The sequence below is a fragment of the Cucumis melo genome, chromosome 4 (assembly GCF_025177605.1).
Source record: "Cucumis melo cultivar AY chromosome 4, USDA_Cmelo_AY_1.0, whole genome shotgun sequence".
Taxonomy (NCBI): domain Eukaryota; kingdom Viridiplantae; phylum Streptophyta; class Magnoliopsida; order Cucurbitales; family Cucurbitaceae; genus Cucumis; species Cucumis melo.
The window spans coordinates 29844695-29867301 of NC_066860.1; the positions used below are offsets into that span (position 1 = coordinate 29844695).

At 27.4% G+C, this 22607-nt stretch overlaps 2 protein-coding genes across 2 annotated transcripts; both read left to right on the forward strand.

Moving 5' to 3' along the window:
* Nucleotides 1-8957: 8957 nt before the first annotated feature.
* On the forward strand, nucleotides 8958-10765 carry LOC103486921 (15-cis-phytoene desaturase, chloroplastic/chromoplastic). Its single transcript, XM_008445078.3, has one exon. The coding sequence runs from the start codon at nucleotides 9235-9237 to the stop codon at nucleotides 10654-10656; it is 1422 nt and encodes a 473-aa protein (XP_008443300.2). The 5' UTR covers nucleotides 8958-9234; the 3' UTR covers nucleotides 10657-10765.
* Nucleotides 10766-13461: 2696 nt separating this feature from the next.
* On the forward strand, nucleotides 13462-18976 carry LOC103486919 (beta-glucosidase 12-like). The gene is made up of 14 exons (XM_008445076.3): nucleotides 13462-13608; nucleotides 13708-13766; nucleotides 13875-13944; nucleotides 14137-14195; nucleotides 14818-14893; nucleotides 15012-15089; nucleotides 15189-15276; nucleotides 15829-16084; nucleotides 17008-17123; nucleotides 17699-17916; nucleotides 18093-18124; nucleotides 18249-18354; nucleotides 18435-18537; nucleotides 18663-18976. The coding sequence occupies exons 1-14, from the start codon at nucleotides 13599-13601 to the stop codon at nucleotides 18853-18855; spliced, it is 1464 nt and encodes a 487-aa protein (XP_008443298.2). The 5' UTR covers nucleotides 13462-13598; the 3' UTR covers nucleotides 18856-18976.
* Nucleotides 18977-22607: the final 3631 nt, after the last annotated feature.

The window sequence follows — 22607 nt, forward strand, 5'->3', positions numbered from 1 at the left end:
TAAATATCAAAATCTCAAATAATGCAGATTTTTTTTTTCTTTCTAAAAAGTAAAAAAAGTTGAGGTCACAAATCGTCTACTGACTCACACTACCTATCCTATCTTTTTCTAAGAAATCACAAATATTGGGTCAACTTGTCTCAACCACTTCTACCTATTCAATTTATTTATTTCTCAAATTTTAGTCTTTTATTTTATTTGTTGTTAGGCTTACTTCAAACAATCGAAATAGTAAAAGTTTAATAAAATTATGAAATGATTATATTCAAGTCGATATTTATATAATGAAATCTCCTTTACAACTGTTTGTAATCTATAGAAACCCTAATAATTAAAGTTATGAATCTATAAATTTATATCAGTTAAATAAATTCATCAAGTTTGGTTCAACCTCGATAAATATAACCTTCTTTCTTTCTTTAAAGTTGAAAGTTCAATCTCTTATTCAACTTGTCGTTGTTCTGTTCTAAAAATTTTCTCCATAAATTCAAAACAAAAATGCGTAATTTTTATATCACTAAATAAATTATTTGTATCTTCGCTTGTATCAATATCAAATCTCATGATGAATTTATTAGTTTGACTTAGAGTTGTATTAAGTTATTCATGTGTATCATAAAATTCTATCCATGATTTTCTGCCTTTTTGTGTTCACAAAAAATGAACTTATAATAATATAATAGTAATAATAAATCGTCATTTAACTTTCTCTTTTTATTTTGGGAAATTTCATTGGATAACAATAAAATTTAGAAAAAAACAGTCTATCGCATTTTTTTTTTTGCATATTACAAATATGATAAGTAATTAGATATATCAGACAACTATCAAATGGCTATCCGCTTTTAAATTTGCTACTTTTGTAATTTATAAAATGTAAAATGTAGTGATATGAATCCTATTATCATAAAAGTTTTTGATATTTTTGCAAACGCCCTTTTATTTTTATTCGTTTATTATTTTGATCAGGTAATACCTATTTTGTCTTTTTATAGAATTGAAACCTTAATAATATAATTATGAGTTAGATTAGATATTATGTTTTGAAATGAAATGAGAATAAATTATTTTGTTGTAGGGACGAATGAATGAAGTGAATAATGGATGGAATTAACTAAAGTTTTTTATTTAATTTGTTATTTGTGCAAAATGACAAGTTTGGGTTTGCAATGATGGAGAAAGCTTAGGTTTATTGCTCTTTATTGGACATTGTTGCTTATCAAAAATTCATTTCATCAAATCCAAATGACAACAACACCAAAAACAATAATATTATTACTCATTTGTAAAGATTAGGAAAAAAAATCTTAGCCACGAAATTCATTCACTATTTTGTTTTATTTGACAAAGAACCAGAGAGTTGTTTTTAGTAAGAGAAATAATTACAAATTTTAATGATAACATTTTAGTGCATTTTTTGAATTTAAAATTTTTTAAAATGTAAATTTATATCATTATTTTTGTAAATTTATACTGTCAATGGGAATTTTATTTGTTTTAGACTAATTTTCGAATAGTATTATGGTGGGTTAAATATATGTTATCATTTGGCATGAGTTTAAGGAAAAATTTAGGTTGGTTTAGTTCGTGATTTTTTTAATGACTTCAGAAAAAATAAATTGTGAAAAACTATTTTTTAAAACAACATTTGACATAACTCATTTTCAAAAATAATAAATTATCGTTTTTCTTTTAATTTTTATAAATATATTAAAATATATACGGTTCGTTTAACAAAATCAAAAAATAGTTATTTTTTAAAAATATTATCGGTTTGTCTTTCTTTCCATCATTTATTCTTCTATAATTTTTCTTTTTCTTTCCATTGTCTTTTTTCTTCTTCTGTAATTTCCTTTTTGCTTTCCATCGTTTTTTTCTACAATTTTTTTCCTTTTTTTCCTCTTCTATTTCTGCAATTTTTTTCCTTTTTAAACGTTATTTTCTTCTCTTCTTCAGCAATTTTTCTTTTTTCTTTTTAAATTGTTATTTGGTTAAATATCGTGTATCAAATATAAAAAAATCTATTTTCAAATTATTATTTGGTTGTTCAAAATTGCCAAATATAAAAAATCATGAAAAAAAATTATTGGGGTATTGGATAATTTGATTGTTTAAAATCGTGTGTCAAAAGATTGTTTAAAAAAACAGTTGAATATTGGATAACCAAATCTAAATACAAAGAACAAAAAAAATCTTTAAAAGAATAACCTAAACGATCGTGTAGCAAAGAATTACGAAATATATTACGTGTTGGGTGTCAATTAATCACGGAGATATTTTTGGTATTTTACCTTGCACCTGTCAACTTTTTCTGTTTTCGAAATCGTTAATATTTTGACACGTTGTTATATTTTTTTTAAAAAAACCTATGCTTTTTTTCTAAAATTTGTTTTTTGTAATTATGAACCTGTGATACATAATTGTATTTTTAAATTTACAACTAATGAGAATTTTTACTTTCAGATTTAAATTTTAAAATTCTAAATTGAAACCAAATAGATTTTTTAGTACAATAAGAAAAGAAGAATCATTTTTGTTTTCTTCTAAATTCTAAATTCTAATTTCTTTCCTAAAACCATTTTCAGATCACCTAATAACAAAAAATTATTATGTTTCAAGTCCTTCTTCTAGCGACTATTTTGATTTTAAAATAATATCTTTTTTGAGTTTACCATTATGGGTAGGTTTGAATCAATTATCTATAAACAAAATCTTTAAATGTGGTAAGCTAAGTCACGAGCATCAAAGTTAACTCTTAGCATTACCAAACGAAAGCATTTGAGAGACCTCAAAAGATAACTAGAGATCATGAATAGTCACTAAAAGTTTGGACTTCATTTAATTTACGTATCACATTTTTTCCACCAAAAGATATCGATCAAACAAAATTAAGAGAATCAATTTCAACGTAAAGAATAGATAAACCAACGTAAAGTTTAGACTTCATGAAATACAAGATTTGATAAATTAGTTCGAGGAACGTATGTTTTAGGAGCAGAAGATAATTTTAGACCTCTCGATTAAAACTATGGGTTACGTTGTTGAAAAGAAAGGCATAGGGGATGGGAGAGGGCAGCGTTTAGTTGGGGGAGGTGGAGCCATCTATAAAGATAGGAAGTTGGAAGGCATCCATATATTATTAATTTTGAGTATGTAATTAAACCACGTTTCCATGCTTTGAGTTTGACATCTAAACTATACAAATCCACCAAATCAATTATCAATACTTCTAAACTATCATAGTTCACTTATATCATAATAATGTTAACTTATTGTCCTAACGTCGTTAAAATAATAGATTTAATGTATATTTGGAATACATTTTCAAGTGTTTAATATAATTTTAAGAAAAAAAATCATCTTTTTATACCAATAAAGAAATCTGTATTAGATAATAAAAAAGTTTAGAAAAAATCAGCTCATAGTACTTTTTTTTATAGACAAATATGATAAGTAACTAGAAGACGGCTATTAGAAGGTTATTCGCTTTTAAATTTACTACTTTTGCAATTTAAATAAATACAGTGACATTATCATAAAATTTTTTGTTATTTTTGCAAATACCCTTAAAAATAAAATATTTGACAACTATTTATGAATGTATTCTAAGCATTTTTTAAATATATATATAAGAGTTAAATCCAAATCAACGGTCTAAGAAACTTCTAAAGTTCTTTATATTTTCCATGTTTTTTAACCAAAAATGTAAAAACGAAAAATCAATATATAATTGATCAAAGCTTATTCGTATTTAAAGAATTAGAAGATGAATGAAAAAAAGAGAAATACTTTTCTCTAGTTTTTGGTTTAGTTCTAACATTTTAGAAGGTTACGATTTTATTTTTGAAATTTACATTTTGTTTAAGTTTCATTAACGTCAATTTTTTACTAAATAATCACTTTTTTAATACACGAATTAAATTAAAAAAGAATATTATAACTAATTAGTACTAATTTTTATTACTATTTAAATTTTATTTCATGGTTATTTTAAATAAAATAATAGACATTAACACCGAGATTAAAAGTGAATATTTAATAAAATAATCAAAGTTAAAAGTGAAAATCTTGAAGTCTAAGGATAAAACTAAATCACAACTCAAATATCAAGAATAAAATTGTAACATTTTGAAACTTAGAGACTAGATTGAAGCTCTCTCAAAAATTAAGAACTGAATGCGTAAAATTTTGAAATTTAAGGAATTGAATAGAAATCAAACTCAAAACCTAGAGACCTAAAGAGATATTTTTTTCATTAAGATTTAACGACGTATATAATTTGTTTTTATTGTTTGGCAACATGGTTTCTAGCTAAGTGGAATCTTGGAATAAAACAACAAATATAAGAGAAAGTATCTTTTAACACTTTGATTAATTGTTGAGTAGACAGATGAATGATGAAATTAAATGTGTCACAACTTATTTCCATTGATATATAAACATATGGTTTTGATATCATATAGTATGAAGGTGACAAATTTGATCAAAACCTTCAATAGTGATTGATAACAAATAGCTGGTCATACTTAATTATTTACATGTACATGATGTGACAAAATTGTGGATATACATATTGATGAAGCAATTATCTTTTTTTTAACAAAGAGACAAATTAATAAAAGAATTTCAAACTGCAATTTGTTCGAGAGGAACAAGATAAGGTAATGATCAAATTCTTGGCAAATCCTGCCAATTTTATTTTCTTTTTCTGAAAGCACTCTTTATATATTAAAACAAAAACTTGATGAAGCTAATCTCTCTAATCTCGATCAATACGAGCATACTTCGGTTTTCTCCAATAAAATGAATAATTTTGATTCAGTTGACGAGTTTTACATGAGTATTGAACTATACTTATTTTGATATCCTATACACCATTGTAAATAACTTAGTTTCTCAAGTTTCACCCAATAAAAACTTATTGAACGAAAATTTGACTTTTTTTCTAAATGTTTTTAATTTGTGCGGTAAAGAGAAGGAAATCGTAGTGGTCAGTGCAACATCATAATATTAAATATTCATCAACGTGTCGATATTTCCATGTTTTTATGTATTTGAAATCGACATGAAGGATGAATTGATATTTTCAGTACATCATAAAAAATCTACAGAAACAAAAAATAAATATTACGATACCACTAATATAAATAATAGACACGTTTACTTATTTGAAAATAATTAAAATATTTTATTACTAAATTCATATTTATCTTTTTTCATGCCTTTTGTTTTTATAATATTTTTTAAAAATATTCCTCTAAATCTATATTTCATTCAAAGTTTCGGTAAAACTAAGACTTCAATATTTCTGTCAATGTCGATATCTTAAACTTTGGGTACACCGTTCTGATTTCTATCTGTACTTCTTTCTTGCATAATCATTTTTATTTGAAAATTTGAAAAACACATCCTGCCACGAACAAACAAATTATTAGTAATAGTCATTGAATTCACTTTGTTTTTCATTACCTTCTTGAAAATTAAAGCATCGTATCCTCTTCCACATAAATGCAAATAACTAATTTCTACAAGCCTCGTGGCACATGTTTTATGGCTTATCAATCATGTGTCATTTTTTTGTTCAGAAAGAAAATATATATATATATATATATATATATATATATATATATATATATATATATATATATATATATATATATAAATATATACAATCCAAAGAGCCTCATTTATAGGTTAATCATAGTTATGAATGGTTTAAACCTAAAGTAGTTTCCATGTATTTCTCTCATGCTTTTGTACTTCATGTTTCACTTGTTCAATGGATAATGGGATAACTAGCTACGTCTTAGGCCCAATAAAGGAGCCAAGTACAAGTAGGTTTAATTGGCCCACTTGATAAACTCACTACTTCTAACTGAGCAACCCATAATAGCAAACATAAAAATGGAAATTGTCAGAATAGCAAACTGTTTTTTTTTTTTAATGGCAAAACTAACTGTCTGGAATAATTTTCAACCTTTTTCGATCGAAAATGTCCCTCAACGAATAAGAACTGTCCATAATCAAATACAGTGTATTTAAAGAACACGAAAAATCTAACAAAACATCACATAGCCGATTACAGTCTATCTGTAAACACACCCACTTATGATAATTATTAACCAAATCAAATAATTATTATATTATATCAAAGATCCCTAACCATATTTAATTGATTTTAATATCCCCTAATTATTCATATTTTTCCCTTCAATAATTATATATTCAAAGTTTAGCTACCGATTTTTTCTTTCAATAGCTATTAACGCAATGAATAGGTTCTAAAATTTTAATGCAATGAATTCTTCCTTCCTAAAATAATGATAAACATGATGCAATAATTAACCATATACAAAAACATTAAAAAACCTAACAAGCATTTAAAACATTCAAAATTCAAATCTCTAAAATTCAAATTTAAATTCTAACCATTCCCTACCTAAAATTATGGCAAATATAATGGAAATACATAAGTTTAGATTCAAATCCCAACTATCCCTAAAATCATGCCAAAACACAAACCGGAATTATTCCTAAAATTGGGAATATCCCTAAAATTATGATCTATCTTTAATGTTGCCAACAAACCGGAATTAATCGAAACCAAAACACAAGATTCAACGAAAGACAATCTTTTTGAAATTTTACCGGAACGTTCATGACCATTAAAACATAAATTTCAACGAAAAACGGAGCAAAGCATATTATTTTTGAAATTTTAACATCTTTATATTCTAAACTACTTTAGAAAAATAACTAATATTGTCTTCCCAACATTATATTCGTAAGATTATGCTATATACATTTTATTTCTTTGCCCTTGTCTACCATATTTTCATAATATCTGATCATTACATCAAATTAAAACGTGATCCCCACAAATGAAACAGGTACCTGTATAATATATGAAACAATAATTTAATTTAATATTCATCCCTTCTATATACAATCTAGCAGTGAATACTTTATTCGATAAACGTGTTCCCTTTGAATTTTTTCCATGGCTTTACAACGAGTGAAGACCGTATTCGACGGTAGATGGATTGAGTCTTGCCGGTATATTGACTATCGCCTCCTTGATGTATATGTTCCAGTTTCATCCTCGTTTCAAGAATTTGCAAATTGTATCCAACGTAGACTTTTTCCAAATTCAGAAGTTTCTGTCTCTAGGTTGACCGTTTACCGAAAAGATTGCAACAATTCAAAACTCATTCGGATTGTTGATGATAAGGATGTGTCTTGGATTATGTTACTTATATCGAAATTCCTCGACAATGATCAAATAAAACTCAACGGATGAGAACTGTCTAGATTCAAATATAGTGTATTTAAGGAGAGAGAAAAATCAAATAAAATATTACATATTCGATTACAGTGTATTTGTGAACACACCCACTTATGATAATTATTAACTAAATCAAAAAATTATTATATTCTTTCAAAGATCCCTAAACATATTCAATTGGTTTCAATATCCCCTAATTATTCCGATTTTTACCTTCAATAATTATATATTCAAACTTTAGCTATTAATGTCCTATAATTTTAATACAATGAATACTTCTTAAAATAATGATAAAGATGATGCAATAATTAACTATTAACAAAAATATTAAAAAAGTAACGAAAAATCATTTAAAAGATTCAAATTTCAAATCTCAAGTAAAATTTAATTCAAATTCCAACCATTCCCTAAAATTATGGAAAATATAATGGAAATACTTAAGTTTAGAATCAAATCACAACCCTCCCTAAAATCATGCGAAATAAAATGTGATTTAATTATAGCAAATATAATGGATACTTAAGTTCATAATCAAATCTCAACCCTCCCTAAAATCATGCCAAATAAAATATGATCTATCTTTAATTTTGCCAACCAACTGGAATTAAGGGAAACCAAAATAGAAGATTCACCGGAAGACAATCAACCAGAATTAAGCAAAACAAAAAATTGTACTAAAAGAAGACGGTGGAAAGCGACGGTGCGGGTGGAAAGCCATTTAAAAATTTGAATAATGTTAGAACCGGAGAAAATTTGAAGAAAATTTTGAGAACTCGGTATTTTTTACCGATACATGCAGAAAACAGAGGAAAAATCCAAAGGTTGAAGAAGGAACAGAAGCGTGAAACGAAACAACTCACTGATACTTTGGGTGGTGCAAACCGATTAAAAAAGGAAGGGCATGCAAACGGTGGAAAAGTGATGGAAGAGAAATCGATGGTGGAAAAGCGACGGAAGAGAAAGCGACGTTGGAAAAAGGGAAGAGAAAGCTACGGTGGAAATGCGCCGGAAAGCCTTTAAAAAACGGAAGAACAAATACGCCAGAAAGCTTTGCAGAAGATGATTTATTTTTTTGTAGGAAAAATTAGAAAATTGAAGGGAGTGCATAGTATGTATTAATTACAGGTATTTGTGGTTTTTCTTACTATTGTATTTAGGAGTCTATATCGTAAAGTAGGTAGGGACATTTAAGGCATAGTTATCCCATTTATTATGTGGAAATTAACTATTTTGCTATTTTGACAATTTAAAAATAAATTTATCATTTATGCAAAGTAAACCTTAGATTTTGCTATTCTTCTCGTCGCCCCTAATGGGATAACTAGCTAAGTCCTAGGCCCAATAAAGGAGCCAAGTACAAGTAGGTTTAATTGGCCCACTTGATAAACTCACTACTTGTAACTAAGCAACCCAATATTTTTCCAAACATTATTTTCTATTTAGGCTAATTTATGATTTAATTTTGTTAGAGTTTAGGTCAATTGAAATCTATATGAACTAAGATTCAAAAGGTTCAAATTCATAATTTTTCAAAATAATTTATTTTTTAAATTAGACACTTGAAATTATAATCCAAACACACTATTGGTTTTTTTTTCTAACTATTTGGCAAATGCTACCTAAACTAAAGTAGAATCTTCTATGGTATTAACCTAATGACAATGTTGGAGATGGCAACAAATTTTTTCAATTTAAAAGAATCTATGATAAAACAAACACATAAACAACTATAATAGAGGAGTTAAAAGATTCACACATAACAAAGCTAACTTAATTTTCTTCAAAACAAGAAAAGAAAAGAAAAAACCAAATCCAAATCCAAAAACAAAGCGCCACGTGGCATTAATAGAATAACAACCAAATGAAGAAATGGATAAGCTTACCATCATCACTAACCATGGCAATCGCCACCACACCAACAACACTCCAACGAAATCGGAAACTCAGCAATGAGTGTCGCCGTCGCAACATCTATGCTTTCTTCTTCCATCCATTCCCACCGTCGCCTCCATTTATTCAAACCCAGATCATCCTTCTCCATTTCCCTTTCTCTTTCCCCTCCAAAACCCACCCAAACCAGCGTCGTCATCATCGGAGCCGGCCTGGCTGGCTTAGCCGCCGCCACCCACCTCCGCTCCAAAAACATCCCCTTCCTCCTCCTCGAAGCCTCCGACGGCGTCGGTGGTCGTGTCCGCACCGACCTCGTCGACGGCTTCCTCCTCGATCGCGGCTTCCAAATCTTTATCACCGCATACCCTGAAGCCCAATCTCTCCTCAATTACCAATCTCTCCGCCTCCAAAAATTCTACTCCGGTGCTTTTGTCTATTACGACCGGCAATTCCACACCGTCGCCGATCCTTTGCGCCATTTCATTGACTCTCTCGGTTCTCTATCCAATCCAATTGGCTCTGTTTTTGACAAATTGCTCATTGGGCTTACCAGAGCCAGAGTCCTTGCCAAGGCGGATGAGGAAATTTTCACCGCCGACGAGGCTTCTACCATTGATTTTCTTCAGCAAATTGGTTTTTCTGATTCTATAATTTCCCGATTCTTCCGTCCGTTTTTTGGTGGAATTTTCTTCGATACCCAATTGGAAACCTCCTCCCGATTGTTTAATTTCATTTTCAAATGCCTTGCTCTAGGCGATAATACTCTACCAGCCGACGGAATCAGCGCAATCCCTCAACAACTGGCGTTCAATCTTCCACCGGAGACTATTTTACTGAATTCCAAAGTGGTCTCCGTCGATTTCGATGACTCATCGAAATCGAAATCGCCAATTGTGAAGTTACAGAGTGGGGAAATTATAAGGAGCGAAATGGGAGTGATCGTGGCGGTGGAGGAACCTGAGGCGGAAAGATTACTGGCAGGAAGACGAAAAATCGGGAACCGGAAACCCCCGAGAAGTACGGTGTGTGTGTATTTCACGGCGGATCGAGATAGGATTCCGGTGAAGGAACCGGTATTGTTTCTGAATGGATCAGGGAAGGGGATCGTGAACAACATGTTTTTTGCGACGAATGTGGCGCCGTCGTACGGGCCGCCGGATAAGGCGCTGGTATCGGTGTCGTTGATCGGGAAATTTGAGGGTGTTGAAGATGAGGATCTAACGGCTGAGGTTATCCGGGAGATGGGAGATTGGTTTGGGGAATCGACGGTTGAGGGGTGGAAGCATCTGAGAACGTATAGGATTGAGTTTGCGCAACCGAATCAATCTCCACCATGGGATTTGATGAAAGATCCAACGGTGGAGAATGGGCTTTACGTATGCGGTGATTATTTGACATCCGCCACTTTCGACGGTGCTTTAGTCGCCGGGAGAAAGGCGGTTGAAGCTTTGGTCAGGGACAGAGCGGTCATTTACGTATGAGTTTTTTAATTCTTTGAATTTTTTTCTCTAAAAATCTAAATTGTCTAAAGTATTATTTTTTAAAAACATAATTGTTCAATATATATAGAGATAAAAGTTCGATTTGGTATGGGTGATTCAAGGACCAACCAAGAACTAAATCACAATTAAAGACTACTTTATTGTTTGTCAATACTACTAATATAGCATCATCGAAAAACCTTCCATATTATCATCACTCATATATTCTATTTAGTGGCATATAAAAAAAAACTACGTTAGGAGCACAAGTGTGTACCTATAAGGTTAAAAATACTAATACTCATAATAATATTAATAATGTTCCTTAGGTTATAAAATATTACATTTTTACATTTAATTAGTTTTGTTTTCATATTGTTTTTAACTTTAAAAATTTTATATTCTTAAACTCGATTTTTTTATACATTTCTCATGTAATGTCTATTAAATAATTTTAAGAATGAAAAGAATTATAATCAGCTAGTTTTCATTAATTTTTCATTATTAATAAGTTTAATTATAAATTATTTGTTGATAATTATTTTAAATTTACTAAACTTTTGAATACAACAGTTTCAAGAATGAGAATCAAACTTCAAACTTTTGGAAGAAAAGTAATTTTGATTACCATTGAACTAATTAAGCTTAATTTGACGAGTAAGATTAGCTTATAATTGTGGGAAAGTATACAATATTGCCACCTAATAATCAAAATGAATACTAAACACAAAAATAAAAAATGAAACATTTGTGGTGACTAAATAGAAATTAAATTAAAAAGAAAAATATAGAAATATAAAAGTGTTCGATAGGTAAGTTTTCCTTTTTAAAAAAATAAATTTCACTTTCTAAGATTACAAAAAAATTATACGTCTTTTACCATGAAAACTTAAAAGTAAATAAATCATTAAGGATTTCTTCACTAAATATATACAAACTTGTTTTCTTTTTTTAAATTTAACTAAAAATTCAACATATCTTGAAATTAAAAAAAAATCCTTATAATATACACACTCTAAAATCAATTCTTTTTTTCTTAATATTAAAATCTAATTTAAAATCTTTTTTTTTTTTTTACTTAGATCGTGCAAAAACAAATTTTCAACTTTTTATTATTATGATCATGTATTTGTCTGGTGGACGAATTTTGAGATTTAATAAAATGAATTCGTGATATCCATATATATAAAATTAAAATTAAGTGCTATAGGGAAAAGAAAGGTAGATTAAAAGTAAATATTTATCTTCAAAATCCTAAAGAAATATATGTATAAAATATTTTTCACATGTATTTGTTTTTGAACAAGATACTACATATATATGATATGATATGATATGAGAATCTAGAGGGTGCACAATAATATCTTAATAGATATTAACTTTGTATAAAGAAAAAAAAGAAGTAGAGTTCTCTCCCTCAAATTGAAACTTAAGAACTAAGGAATGTGAAAAATAATAAATAGTATAGGAGAAAAGTAATTATATATATATATATATATATATATATATATTATTTTTTTAGTTTTCCTTTTAAAATCTTCTAATGTTGATTAAAGCTTATATTTTTATATGGATGAGATGAATCTAAATCATTTAGGTGAAACAATGATATTTAATTTTGAAAAACACTATACATTTTGTAGAGAATTATCATCAAATTTGATTGGCTGCGGTATTAGAACTTGAACCTTTATAGAGGAAGATGATGTCAATATTACTAAACCAAGCTCATTAATTTCAACTTTAACATCGGAACAAATTTAATTTCGTAAAAAAAGAAAGATATCAATTTAAACAATTTTACTCGAATAAGAACCTTTAATTTTCAAAAGGAATAAAATTAAAATCAACTTTTGCACGAATTGTCTCCTCATTTACTAAATTAACATAAAAAATATAAATAATTGAATTTGGGACCAATTAAAAGTTGACATGTGTCTCAATTTGATATTGAAGACATAAATTGTTCAATTCTAATGATGTCACATGTTTTCATCATGACCATGAGATCAAGTTAATTATTTTGGTTAAATTAAATATTATTTATTGAGCTAAAGTTCAATTGAGGCTAAAAATAAGCTTCTAATATTGTCCAAATTCATATGGTTGAGCCCATGAGTATGATCCATGAACCAACATAGCCCAAGCCCATAAAGATCACTTAGGACTTTATAAATAGAGGAGTTTTCTTTATTTGAACAGAGAAAGAAATTTTTACTCTAGAAGGTATAGAGAGAATTCTCGTAAGAACTATAAGACTCTCTAACTCCTAAAGTCGAGAATCAAATGATCAAATACTAAAGAACGAGCGACATTGCATCCTAATCAAAACATCAGCATAAGTTCAATTCTACGAAGCACATTTTTTTAGAAATCTCACAGGAACAACCTCTTTAAGAAATAGTTTAACTCAAGAATAATAGGCCACATCAACATAGTAATAGATGACAAGAAATAATAATAAAAAAAAAAAAAAGTATGTGAATATGATACTTAAAAATGAGAAACAAATGGAGGAGAATGGAATCCATTTAAAAACTACTTTTTCTAACTTTTTTTTTTCTTTTACTTTTTTAAGATTTTAACCACGAGAGTTCCACACGGAAACCAAATCAACGATGAATACCGATTTGAGAATTTTCTGTTCATAAGAAGTATTTATCACATTTTTCTCCGAATCTCAAATATATTCTATTTTTATTTTCTAAAAGTTATGAAAATAAATTCCACCCGTGGTTTTTATTTCAATATATTACGCTACAATTTTAAATTGAGGTTAATAGGGTAAATTCAACCCAAATATAAAAAATCTAAAAGCTAAGTTACTTTGCTCTCATCTAAAAATAAATAAGAAATAAATAAATAAAATGAAAAGGTGAGTGTTCTATATAAATTGCTTGTGTTCTTCTTTAGGATAACAAGAGAGAGTAACATTGCCCTTTATGGATTCAGGTTAAATAACTTCTCTCTATTGATTTTTCTTTTTTATCAATGTATATATAACATTCCAATTTCTTTTACTAATTTCTTTAAGTTGTTATAATTTAATAGTAAAGAGAAGGTGTTTTCCTCAAGATTTTGTATTTGGCACAGCATCTTCTGCTTACCAGGTGAGGTAGTTTTTATTTGTAACTATTTTTGTACAAGTTTCAAATTCAAAGGACAAAAAGTATATTGAGCTAATTTGATTTATTATATGTTTATATGGTTTTGTTTAGTTTGAAGGTGCTGCGTCTACGGATGGAAAAGGACCGAGCATTTGGGATACTTTCACTCACAAACATCCAGGTTTCTAATCTCATTCGATCGATAGTCTTAATGTACGTTTGGATTAACCTTTTAAGTATCTATAAACAATTCTTTTTTGTTTTCTTTTTTCACTTCTAAACAATTTAGAAATTAAGTCAATCCAAACATGAAATTGAATAATTATTATTGTTCATTGTATAAACAAAGTGGCATTATTTTGTAAAATTGTAGAGAAAATTGAGGATGGTAGCAATGGAGATGTCGCTGCTGATTCATATAATCGTTACAAGGTTTGTGAAATTAATGTCAACAAAAACAACCAGAGGTTGAATCGAAAAATTACACTTCTGATATTTGAGTTTGGATGTATGCAAACATTTGGAGGTCTTCAAATTTACAATAATATTTGGATTTGGAAATTTACACGTGCATGCATGAACAACTTTTCTAAAAAAAATCTTTTTAACCCTTTTAAAAAAAAATATTCTTTTTAACTCTTTGGAAACTTTTTTTTGTAAATGTAATAAGTTGAAATTGTGTTGCAGATTTTAATCCAATGTCTAAAAACAATTAAATAAGTTTTTTTTTCATATAATATATCATTTTACTTATTTCTATTAATGTTTTCGATAAATTCGAACCACCCACATATTTTGCTCCTCATTTAATAATCCGAACAATTAGATTAGATCTAAAAGGTATTTCAACCTAACTCAAAATTTAATCGATATATTTTTTTTGCTAGCTACATAATAAAACAAGAGGATGTTTTAGGTTTGATTTTTCACTACAACAAAAACAAAAGAAAAAATAGTTCCACATTTATTTCAACTTTCTGCTGCAATTTTCTACCATCAACTTCATAGTTGATAGTACAATGTTAATGGAGTTGTATATGCTAATTTTATGCAGCAAGATGTGGCAATCATGAAAGAAATGGGTTTTGATGCTTATAGATTCTCAATCGCTTGGTCAAGAATTTTGCCAAGTAAGGACACACAAAAAGACCAATATGTTTTCATTGAATTGAATTCATAAGATATTATATAACATAGCCATAATTATTTTACAATATACTTTGATTAATCTCTCTTTGTATTTTTTAGATGGAAAGCTTAGTGGAGGGGTGAACGAGAAAGGAATAGAGTACTATAACAATCTCATCAACGAAGTTATTGCAAATGGTAGACATGCTATTTCAATATAATTTGATTCTCTAGTGTTAATTAGGGTAATTGTAACAATTTCTTTTACATCAATTGTCTAACAAAATAATGGGGTAGGTATCGAACCCTATGTCACACTTTTCCATTGGGATCTTCCCCAATCTTTACAAGATGAATATCAAGGCTTCATGAGTGATCAAATTATGTAAGTACATTTTTATAATTCCGATAATCTCATTGTAATATATCCTTTTGGCGTTTGGTTATTTGTTAAGGGATTGATGTGTTTTAAATAATAGTATTAGTCTATTAGTGTAGATTTGTGTACGACATTTTGTTATATATGAAAAAATATTTTGATTTACTTTTTTATATTTGAAAACAACTGCTTTTCAAATGTGTGTATAGTCAATAAGTATTTTAAAATGATAATTATAATACATATAAATAATTATTAAATAAAAAGACAATGAATCTCTACAAATCTTCACAATATGGCATATGATCCAAGTGTATATATTGGGTGTAAGTTGATCTCAAGACTACTTTTGGTTCTATTTAAAGCATTGAGATAGTTGTTCTCACTTACATATCAGTAATGTTCCCTTTCGAGTCAACGTGAGACTTAGGTTGCGCTTCAAAAATATTAACGTATAATGATAATTTAAAAAGTCATTGCACAAAACTACATCAATTATATATTTTAAAAATATATAATGTTCGGAAGGAATTGTTTTAATTATAAATATTTTTGTAGAAATGATTTTCAAGACTATACAGAGCTTTGCTTCAAGGAATTTGGAGACAGAGTGAAGCATTGGATAACCCTAAATGAACCATACATATTCATTCTTCAAAGTTACGTGCGTGGAGAATTTGCACCTTGCAGTTGTCATTCTCAACATTCATTTGATTCAATTAAAGGAGATTGTGGAAATGAACCATATATTGTTGGTCACAACCAAATTCTTGCTCATGCAGTTGTGGTCAAGCTTTACAAGACAAAATATCAGGTATAACTTTTGGTCATAGAAATTTAATTTTGGTGTCTATTTAAATAACTCATAAAATATTAAGATTATTTTTGCTATGACAACAAATTAGCCATGCAAAAAAAGTAAATTAATTAATTAACCTCCACTCATTGTGAGATGTTTGCATTATAGATAAGTGGTTGTCAAATGAGCATAGGGACAGTATAAAGTCTCTACATTGTCCATTACAAAATTTTAGAGACTAAATTAGTTAACATCAAACTTAAAACAGTTAATTAAAAGGTTAATTAAAAATCATTGAAATTTTTCCCAATAACTTTAATCCCTTTTGAAGAAAATTAAAATTTAAAACCAATTTCCAAAAATGAAACAAAATTTCTGAGTCATTCTTCTCTAGTAACCACATTTCCATTTTTTGTTTTTAAATTTTTGTTTATTAAAAACAAAAACTTTATAGATCTGATAACTTATTTTGTTTTATATTTTTTAAAAATAAAATATATATTTTCTATAGTTTTTATTTTTCTTTTCAATTTTTCTACAATAATTATAGAACAAGTTTCTTTAAAAAAAAAATAAATAAATTGGTTATCAAACACGCCTATTTTTTAAAAGTTAATTTTTAAAAATAAAAAACAAAAGATTACCACATAAACCCATTTTTGTATTTAGTTTTCAAAACTTACGATCACATTTGAACATATCTTTAAAATGTAAATAAATAAGTCAAATATACTATAGGTAGCGCAAGTAGTTTATATTATAAACTTATACATTATAAAAAACTAAATAAAAAATAAAAGTCACGGTGAAAATATCAAATACAAAACTGACATAAATTTAAAAAAATTAAAATTAAAAAAAGTACAAAACTGAAATAGTTATCAAATGAAACTTTAATTATTTATTTTCTAACCACAATTGTCGTGCGAGATTTTCAGGCACAACAAAAGGGCAAAATTGGAATCGTACAAGCTTCAAATTGGTGTGTTCCATATTCAGATGGTGAAGAAGATAAAAGAGCAACAAGTCGAGTCATAGATTTTTCTATTGGTTGGTTAGTAAATTGATTACAACGTTGACGTTTTCATTTAACAATCATTTGATCTTTCTCGTTTTATAACTACTTATTTATATTATTTTGAACACTACTTCTACTACTCTCATATGTTCTTTGACAGTACTTTTTTATGGTTTAGATTTTCAACTTTGCTAAAAATAAAAATGGGAAATTTGAAAAACAAATTTAATAAGTTCCAAAAATTTAATTTGTATTAGTCTTCAAAAACTGTGAGTTTCCTTTTATAAATATTGGACTAAAAGCTTACATATTAGTCAATCAAGTTATGAAAGTTATATACCAATGAATAAAACAAAGATGAATTTTATCGACCAACAAACAATAAAATACAAAATTGTTATTGAATGGATCTTTAAATGATTATCTTTCTTAACTAAGTTATTGTTAAAAAAACAATTTGTATGGTATAGGTCCTTGCATCCATTAATCTATAGGGATTATCTCCTCCAATTATGGGGATTATCCATTAAGATGGATGCCATGGCGTAGAGTGATAATATTTTCTTTTGACTAATTATTATTGAAAAAATTTGCATGGATGGAATTAATAGGTTCTTGCATCCACTTGTTTATGGAGATTATCCCTCAATTATGAGAAGTGTTGTGAAGGAAAGATTGCCCAAATTCACAGAAGAAGAGACCATTTTGATAAGAGAATCCTTTGACTTTCTTGGATTTAATTACTACACAACTAATTATGTAAAGGACAGCTCTAGTGAAGACATTACAGAACCAAGCTATTTGACTGATTTATGTGCAACTATTACAAGTATATGTCTAATCTCAAACTTTTTATATTATATTCTCAATTTTAACTAATCATGCAATGCAATTATATGTTCAAAAACTTAGCTTAAATATACTAATTAGTGTGTGACTCTCCATCGCCTTATTTTAATTAAAATTTTAAACTTTAAATTAAAAAAAAAAATCTTTTGGTTGCAGCTGAGCGTGATGGAATCCCCATTGGTCCAAAGGTAATCAATGTTAAATATCTAGTATCTACATATTAATTGATTACGATATAGCGACGTAAAAAGTCTGTCTGTCACAGTTTAATATTTATTAGTTAATTATATTTGTGTGTTAACAATATTGTAGGCGGGCCCATCGTCATGGCTTGCGTCTTATCCACAAGGATTGAAAGATATGTTGATATATGTAAAGAACAATTACAAAAATCCAATTATCTACATAACAGAAAATGGTATTGAAAAATTCACACTTTTACGTAATATATTTTACATTTAAGGTTTTATCATTTAATTATTACATTTTACCTTGTAGGATGTCTTGACTTTGATAAAACTCCCATGGACAAATTAATCAATGACGAAGATAGAATCAAGTACTTCAACGATCATCTCTATAGTATTAGCGAATCAATCAAGTGAGTAACTAAAACCAAATTACTTTTGTTTTCTTTTTCTGTACTAAATATATTGTTTTCTTAATGTGAATGGTTATTTGAGATTTGTTTTAGTTGACCACATGTATGATTGAAAATTATTGTAGGGATGGAGGAAGGGTAAAAGGATATTTTGTATGGTCATTGTTGGATAACTTTGAATGGTCAATGGGATTTTCACATCGCTTTGGTCTCCATTACATTGATTTCTACCACAACAATTTGGGAAGAATCCCAAAGGCCTCAGCTAAATGGTTCCAAAACTTCCTTAAGAACTTGGAAGATGTTCAACAAGATTGATCTTTTCATGTATTTTCTCTATTAATATCTTATGCCTTTTATTCTATTCTAATCTATTAAGAGAATACTTATCGAATAATTCAATGATAATTAATATCTATGATTTTTTTTTCTTTTTAAATTGAAGTTATAGTTTCAATTCTCGTTCCTCTCTCTAGTTGGTTGATCGTGAAAACTAATAACTCTATATACAATGCAGGAATGTGCATGTGTATATGTATATAACAACCTTGTTATGATTTATATGGTTCATAAAAATCGTATATCGAAGCCATTTAGAAATTTTAGCATAATCTTGTTAGGTATAGAATACCATATGCAGATTTATGCTATTATATAGACATCTTTCAAAAATAGCAATATATATATAAGTTAATACGGTAAATTCTCTATAACTCATTGAAGTTTTTTTTCATAATTTTTTGTTATCTTTTGTAAATAGTTTAATTTTTGTATTGATTTTTTATACAAAATTTAAAGAAATTTAATAAATATATGATTCTACGATTATTATAAGATAGGAAATTATTGCAAAAATAATATGTTTTTTTTTTATTTTCATAAAAAGAATATGAAACTAAAAAGGTAATCAATTTTTTTTGTTCATCTTAAAAACACGAAAATTTTAGGTTTTCCAAAAATAGAAAAACAAAAAAACAATGGGTTTAATTACAAAATTTATTACACCTCATCTTTCGATAAATTGTGAGTAATATATTTCTTTTTCCAATTTTTGATCATTTCTAAAAAAAAAATACGTTTTTTCTTAAACACAATTATCAGAGATATATATATTTTTATTTCAGTTTCTAAAAAAATAGAAAACTAAACAAATTATCAATCAGCTCTTTGCTTTGTAAATTATAAAAACAGAAACGAAGAAAGTAGCCAAATAGGCACGATATTTGATTTTTAAGAACTGAAAAAACAGAAGTAGATTTTAAAAGAAAAAATTAAATAGTTTCTAAATGAGTCTTAAAAAATAGAAAACTTAGAGAAAACAAAATTAAATTTTACAACAAAAAAAAAAATAATAATTACTAAACGAGTTTTGAAAAATGAAAAGCATATTAGATACAAAAGAGAGGCTTATTCTTATTTTATAACCATTTGATTTTTCTTTATTTTTGTTTTTTTTTCAAATTTTTTAAATGAAAAGTCTATAAAAAAATATCTATAAATACAATAAAATTTTACTTTTTATTTTAGTGATAATACTCATTTTTTAACATCATGTAATGTTTAAAAGTTCTAAACTATGGTTCCACATTTCATGCTACCGATAATTTTGCATCTTCTATGACTTGACGATGTTATTCTTATTTGTCTTAAACTACTTATCTCTACAAACTAAACTAATATAGTTTTTTCTTCTTTTTTTTTTTATTTATGTTTTTTCTACACGCTCACATAAAAATTTTCAAGAATCCCACTCAACCTAGCTCCAAATTTAACATACTTACTCCAAAGTTTCTATGATTTAGACACGGTTGATAAAAGAATCAAACTCATCTCGACGTCAATGGAAAAAAAATTTACTTGGTTAAGAAGATGACAATTTAAACAATTTTATTATTCAAATAAAAGCTTTTCATTTTCAAAAGAGAATATTTAAAAGATGGATTTACTTTGCGAATATTTGGCGAAATGAGATTGATAATATATAAATGTCAACAAATAAAAAAGTATGTGAATACGATACTTAATGAAGAGAACAAAAGGGATGAGAATTAAATCGATTTTAAAACTACCTTTCCTAACTTCTTCTTTGGTTTTTGAGATTTTATGTTGAGGGTCCCTTATGGTAATAGTACCATTTTTGTTCTCCATCAAAGTGTTTCTTGTTTTAGCCAATGTTTTTGGTAGATTTGTTATTTCTAAAAGAAAAAATTTTAAAACAAAAATTCTCTGAGACACATTAATGTAAAAGAAACATTCCTCGAAATCAACTTTACGAGAATATTGACTAATTTTACGAGAAGGTTGATGTCACACCCCCTTCTAATTTACCTACTTAAATCGAGAGGGAGAATGTGACAGTTGACATTCTCGTAAACCTCGCCTTCTAGTAAGATTACAAGAAAGTCAACCTCTTCTTGCAATGTTGATTTTAGGTGAAGGTTGATTTTTTTCGTAAAATTGATTTTGTGTTTCGCTTTTAGGAATACTTCCGAGAGAATCTTATATACGAACTCAATTTTTTAAAACTTAAACTAACCAAAATTTTTGTTGTAAGGTTACTACAAAATTTTCATTAAGCTTCTTAGTTAGTAGAAAATTAGCATACTCGAAAACATTGCTGTAGTTTTTTTTTTTTTTTTTTTATCAATTCTATTTTTTATCCTTTAATTTAATTTTTTTTACCTGATTCCAAATCTAACCTTTTCTTGTAAGCTTTATTTAGTTATTTTAAAGAAGAATTTACGTAAATGTTTAGGGTTTAGGGTCTAAGATTTTGTAAAGAGATATTTTTTATTTTTATTTACTATTATTAATTTTGAGTTTAAAAAATATATTTATAAAATTGAAATTTATTGGATTTTCGCAAAATTTTAATTTTTAAGAGAATTTTCATAATAATTTTTTTTACTTAAAGTTTCCAATTCTTACAAGAAATCTCAATTAAATTTTGTTTTTTCCAATTTTTCTTTTAAAGATAATAATAATTTCATGCACATGAAAATAAGGTTTAAAGTTCAAAAATGAAATTAGGTTTTGAAAAATTGTAGTAGAAGAATGTAAAATTGAAGACATTGAATGAACGACAAAATAATATAATTTTAATGTGTGGAACTTTTCACCTAAAAAGCTCAAAAAATAAGAAAGAAGTTAGAAAAATAGTTTTTTTTTTTTTTTTTTTTAAAAAAAAAAAGAAGTTTCCTTTATAAGGTAAATACCTTTTTTTAGGTTAAAAATAGGAATTCTTCAAAAAGTATGTGAATATGATACCCTAAGAATGAGAGCAAAAGGATGAGAACCAAATCAATTGATGCATCAATTTGAGAATTTCCTTTTATCTCCTAATCTCAAATATATCATTTTTTCATTTCTCATTCCTTGGGCCCATTACCTTTTCATCATTAACTTTAGGAAAAAATTAAAAGTTATTTTTTTTTTTAATTTCTATTTTAAGTATAATTTTTCATTTCTCTCCTCCTAATCTTTTTTTACTTTTGAGTTTGATTTGAATTTAGTTTCTATGTATTAAAATGTTACAATTTTATGCCAAGTTAAAGTCAAGTTGCCAAATTTAATTTAGTATTTATGCAATAAGACAAGTTTTATAATATGGATATGAAGTTTCATATATATCCTAAGTTGTTGTCCATTTGAAAATTTTTGAAAGATAATCTTAATAAACAGTCTAACGGATTCATTTATGTTGATTTAAAATCTAAAATTGAAGTTATTATAAATTCCATATAATATTTTTCGAAATACACTTCTCAAAGTTTGAACTATAAATTAATATACAATAAAGATAAATCTAGTACCTTCTCCTATTAAAAAAGAAAAAAGGTAGAGCTAATGTTTTTTAATGCATCTTGTATATCACTAAACTAGAGAGCTTTTCCCTAAGTCACTCTTTGTCCCTTATATATATTTTTTAATTAACTCTAATACATCACTTTTGGAACCAAGGCATTATGCACATGTAAACCTAGTCGATTTATCGGGTATGCTTAATAATCCCTTGACCTCTAATACTTGGCTAAAAAAGAAGTTTAAGAGTAGAGAAACTGATAGTTTAC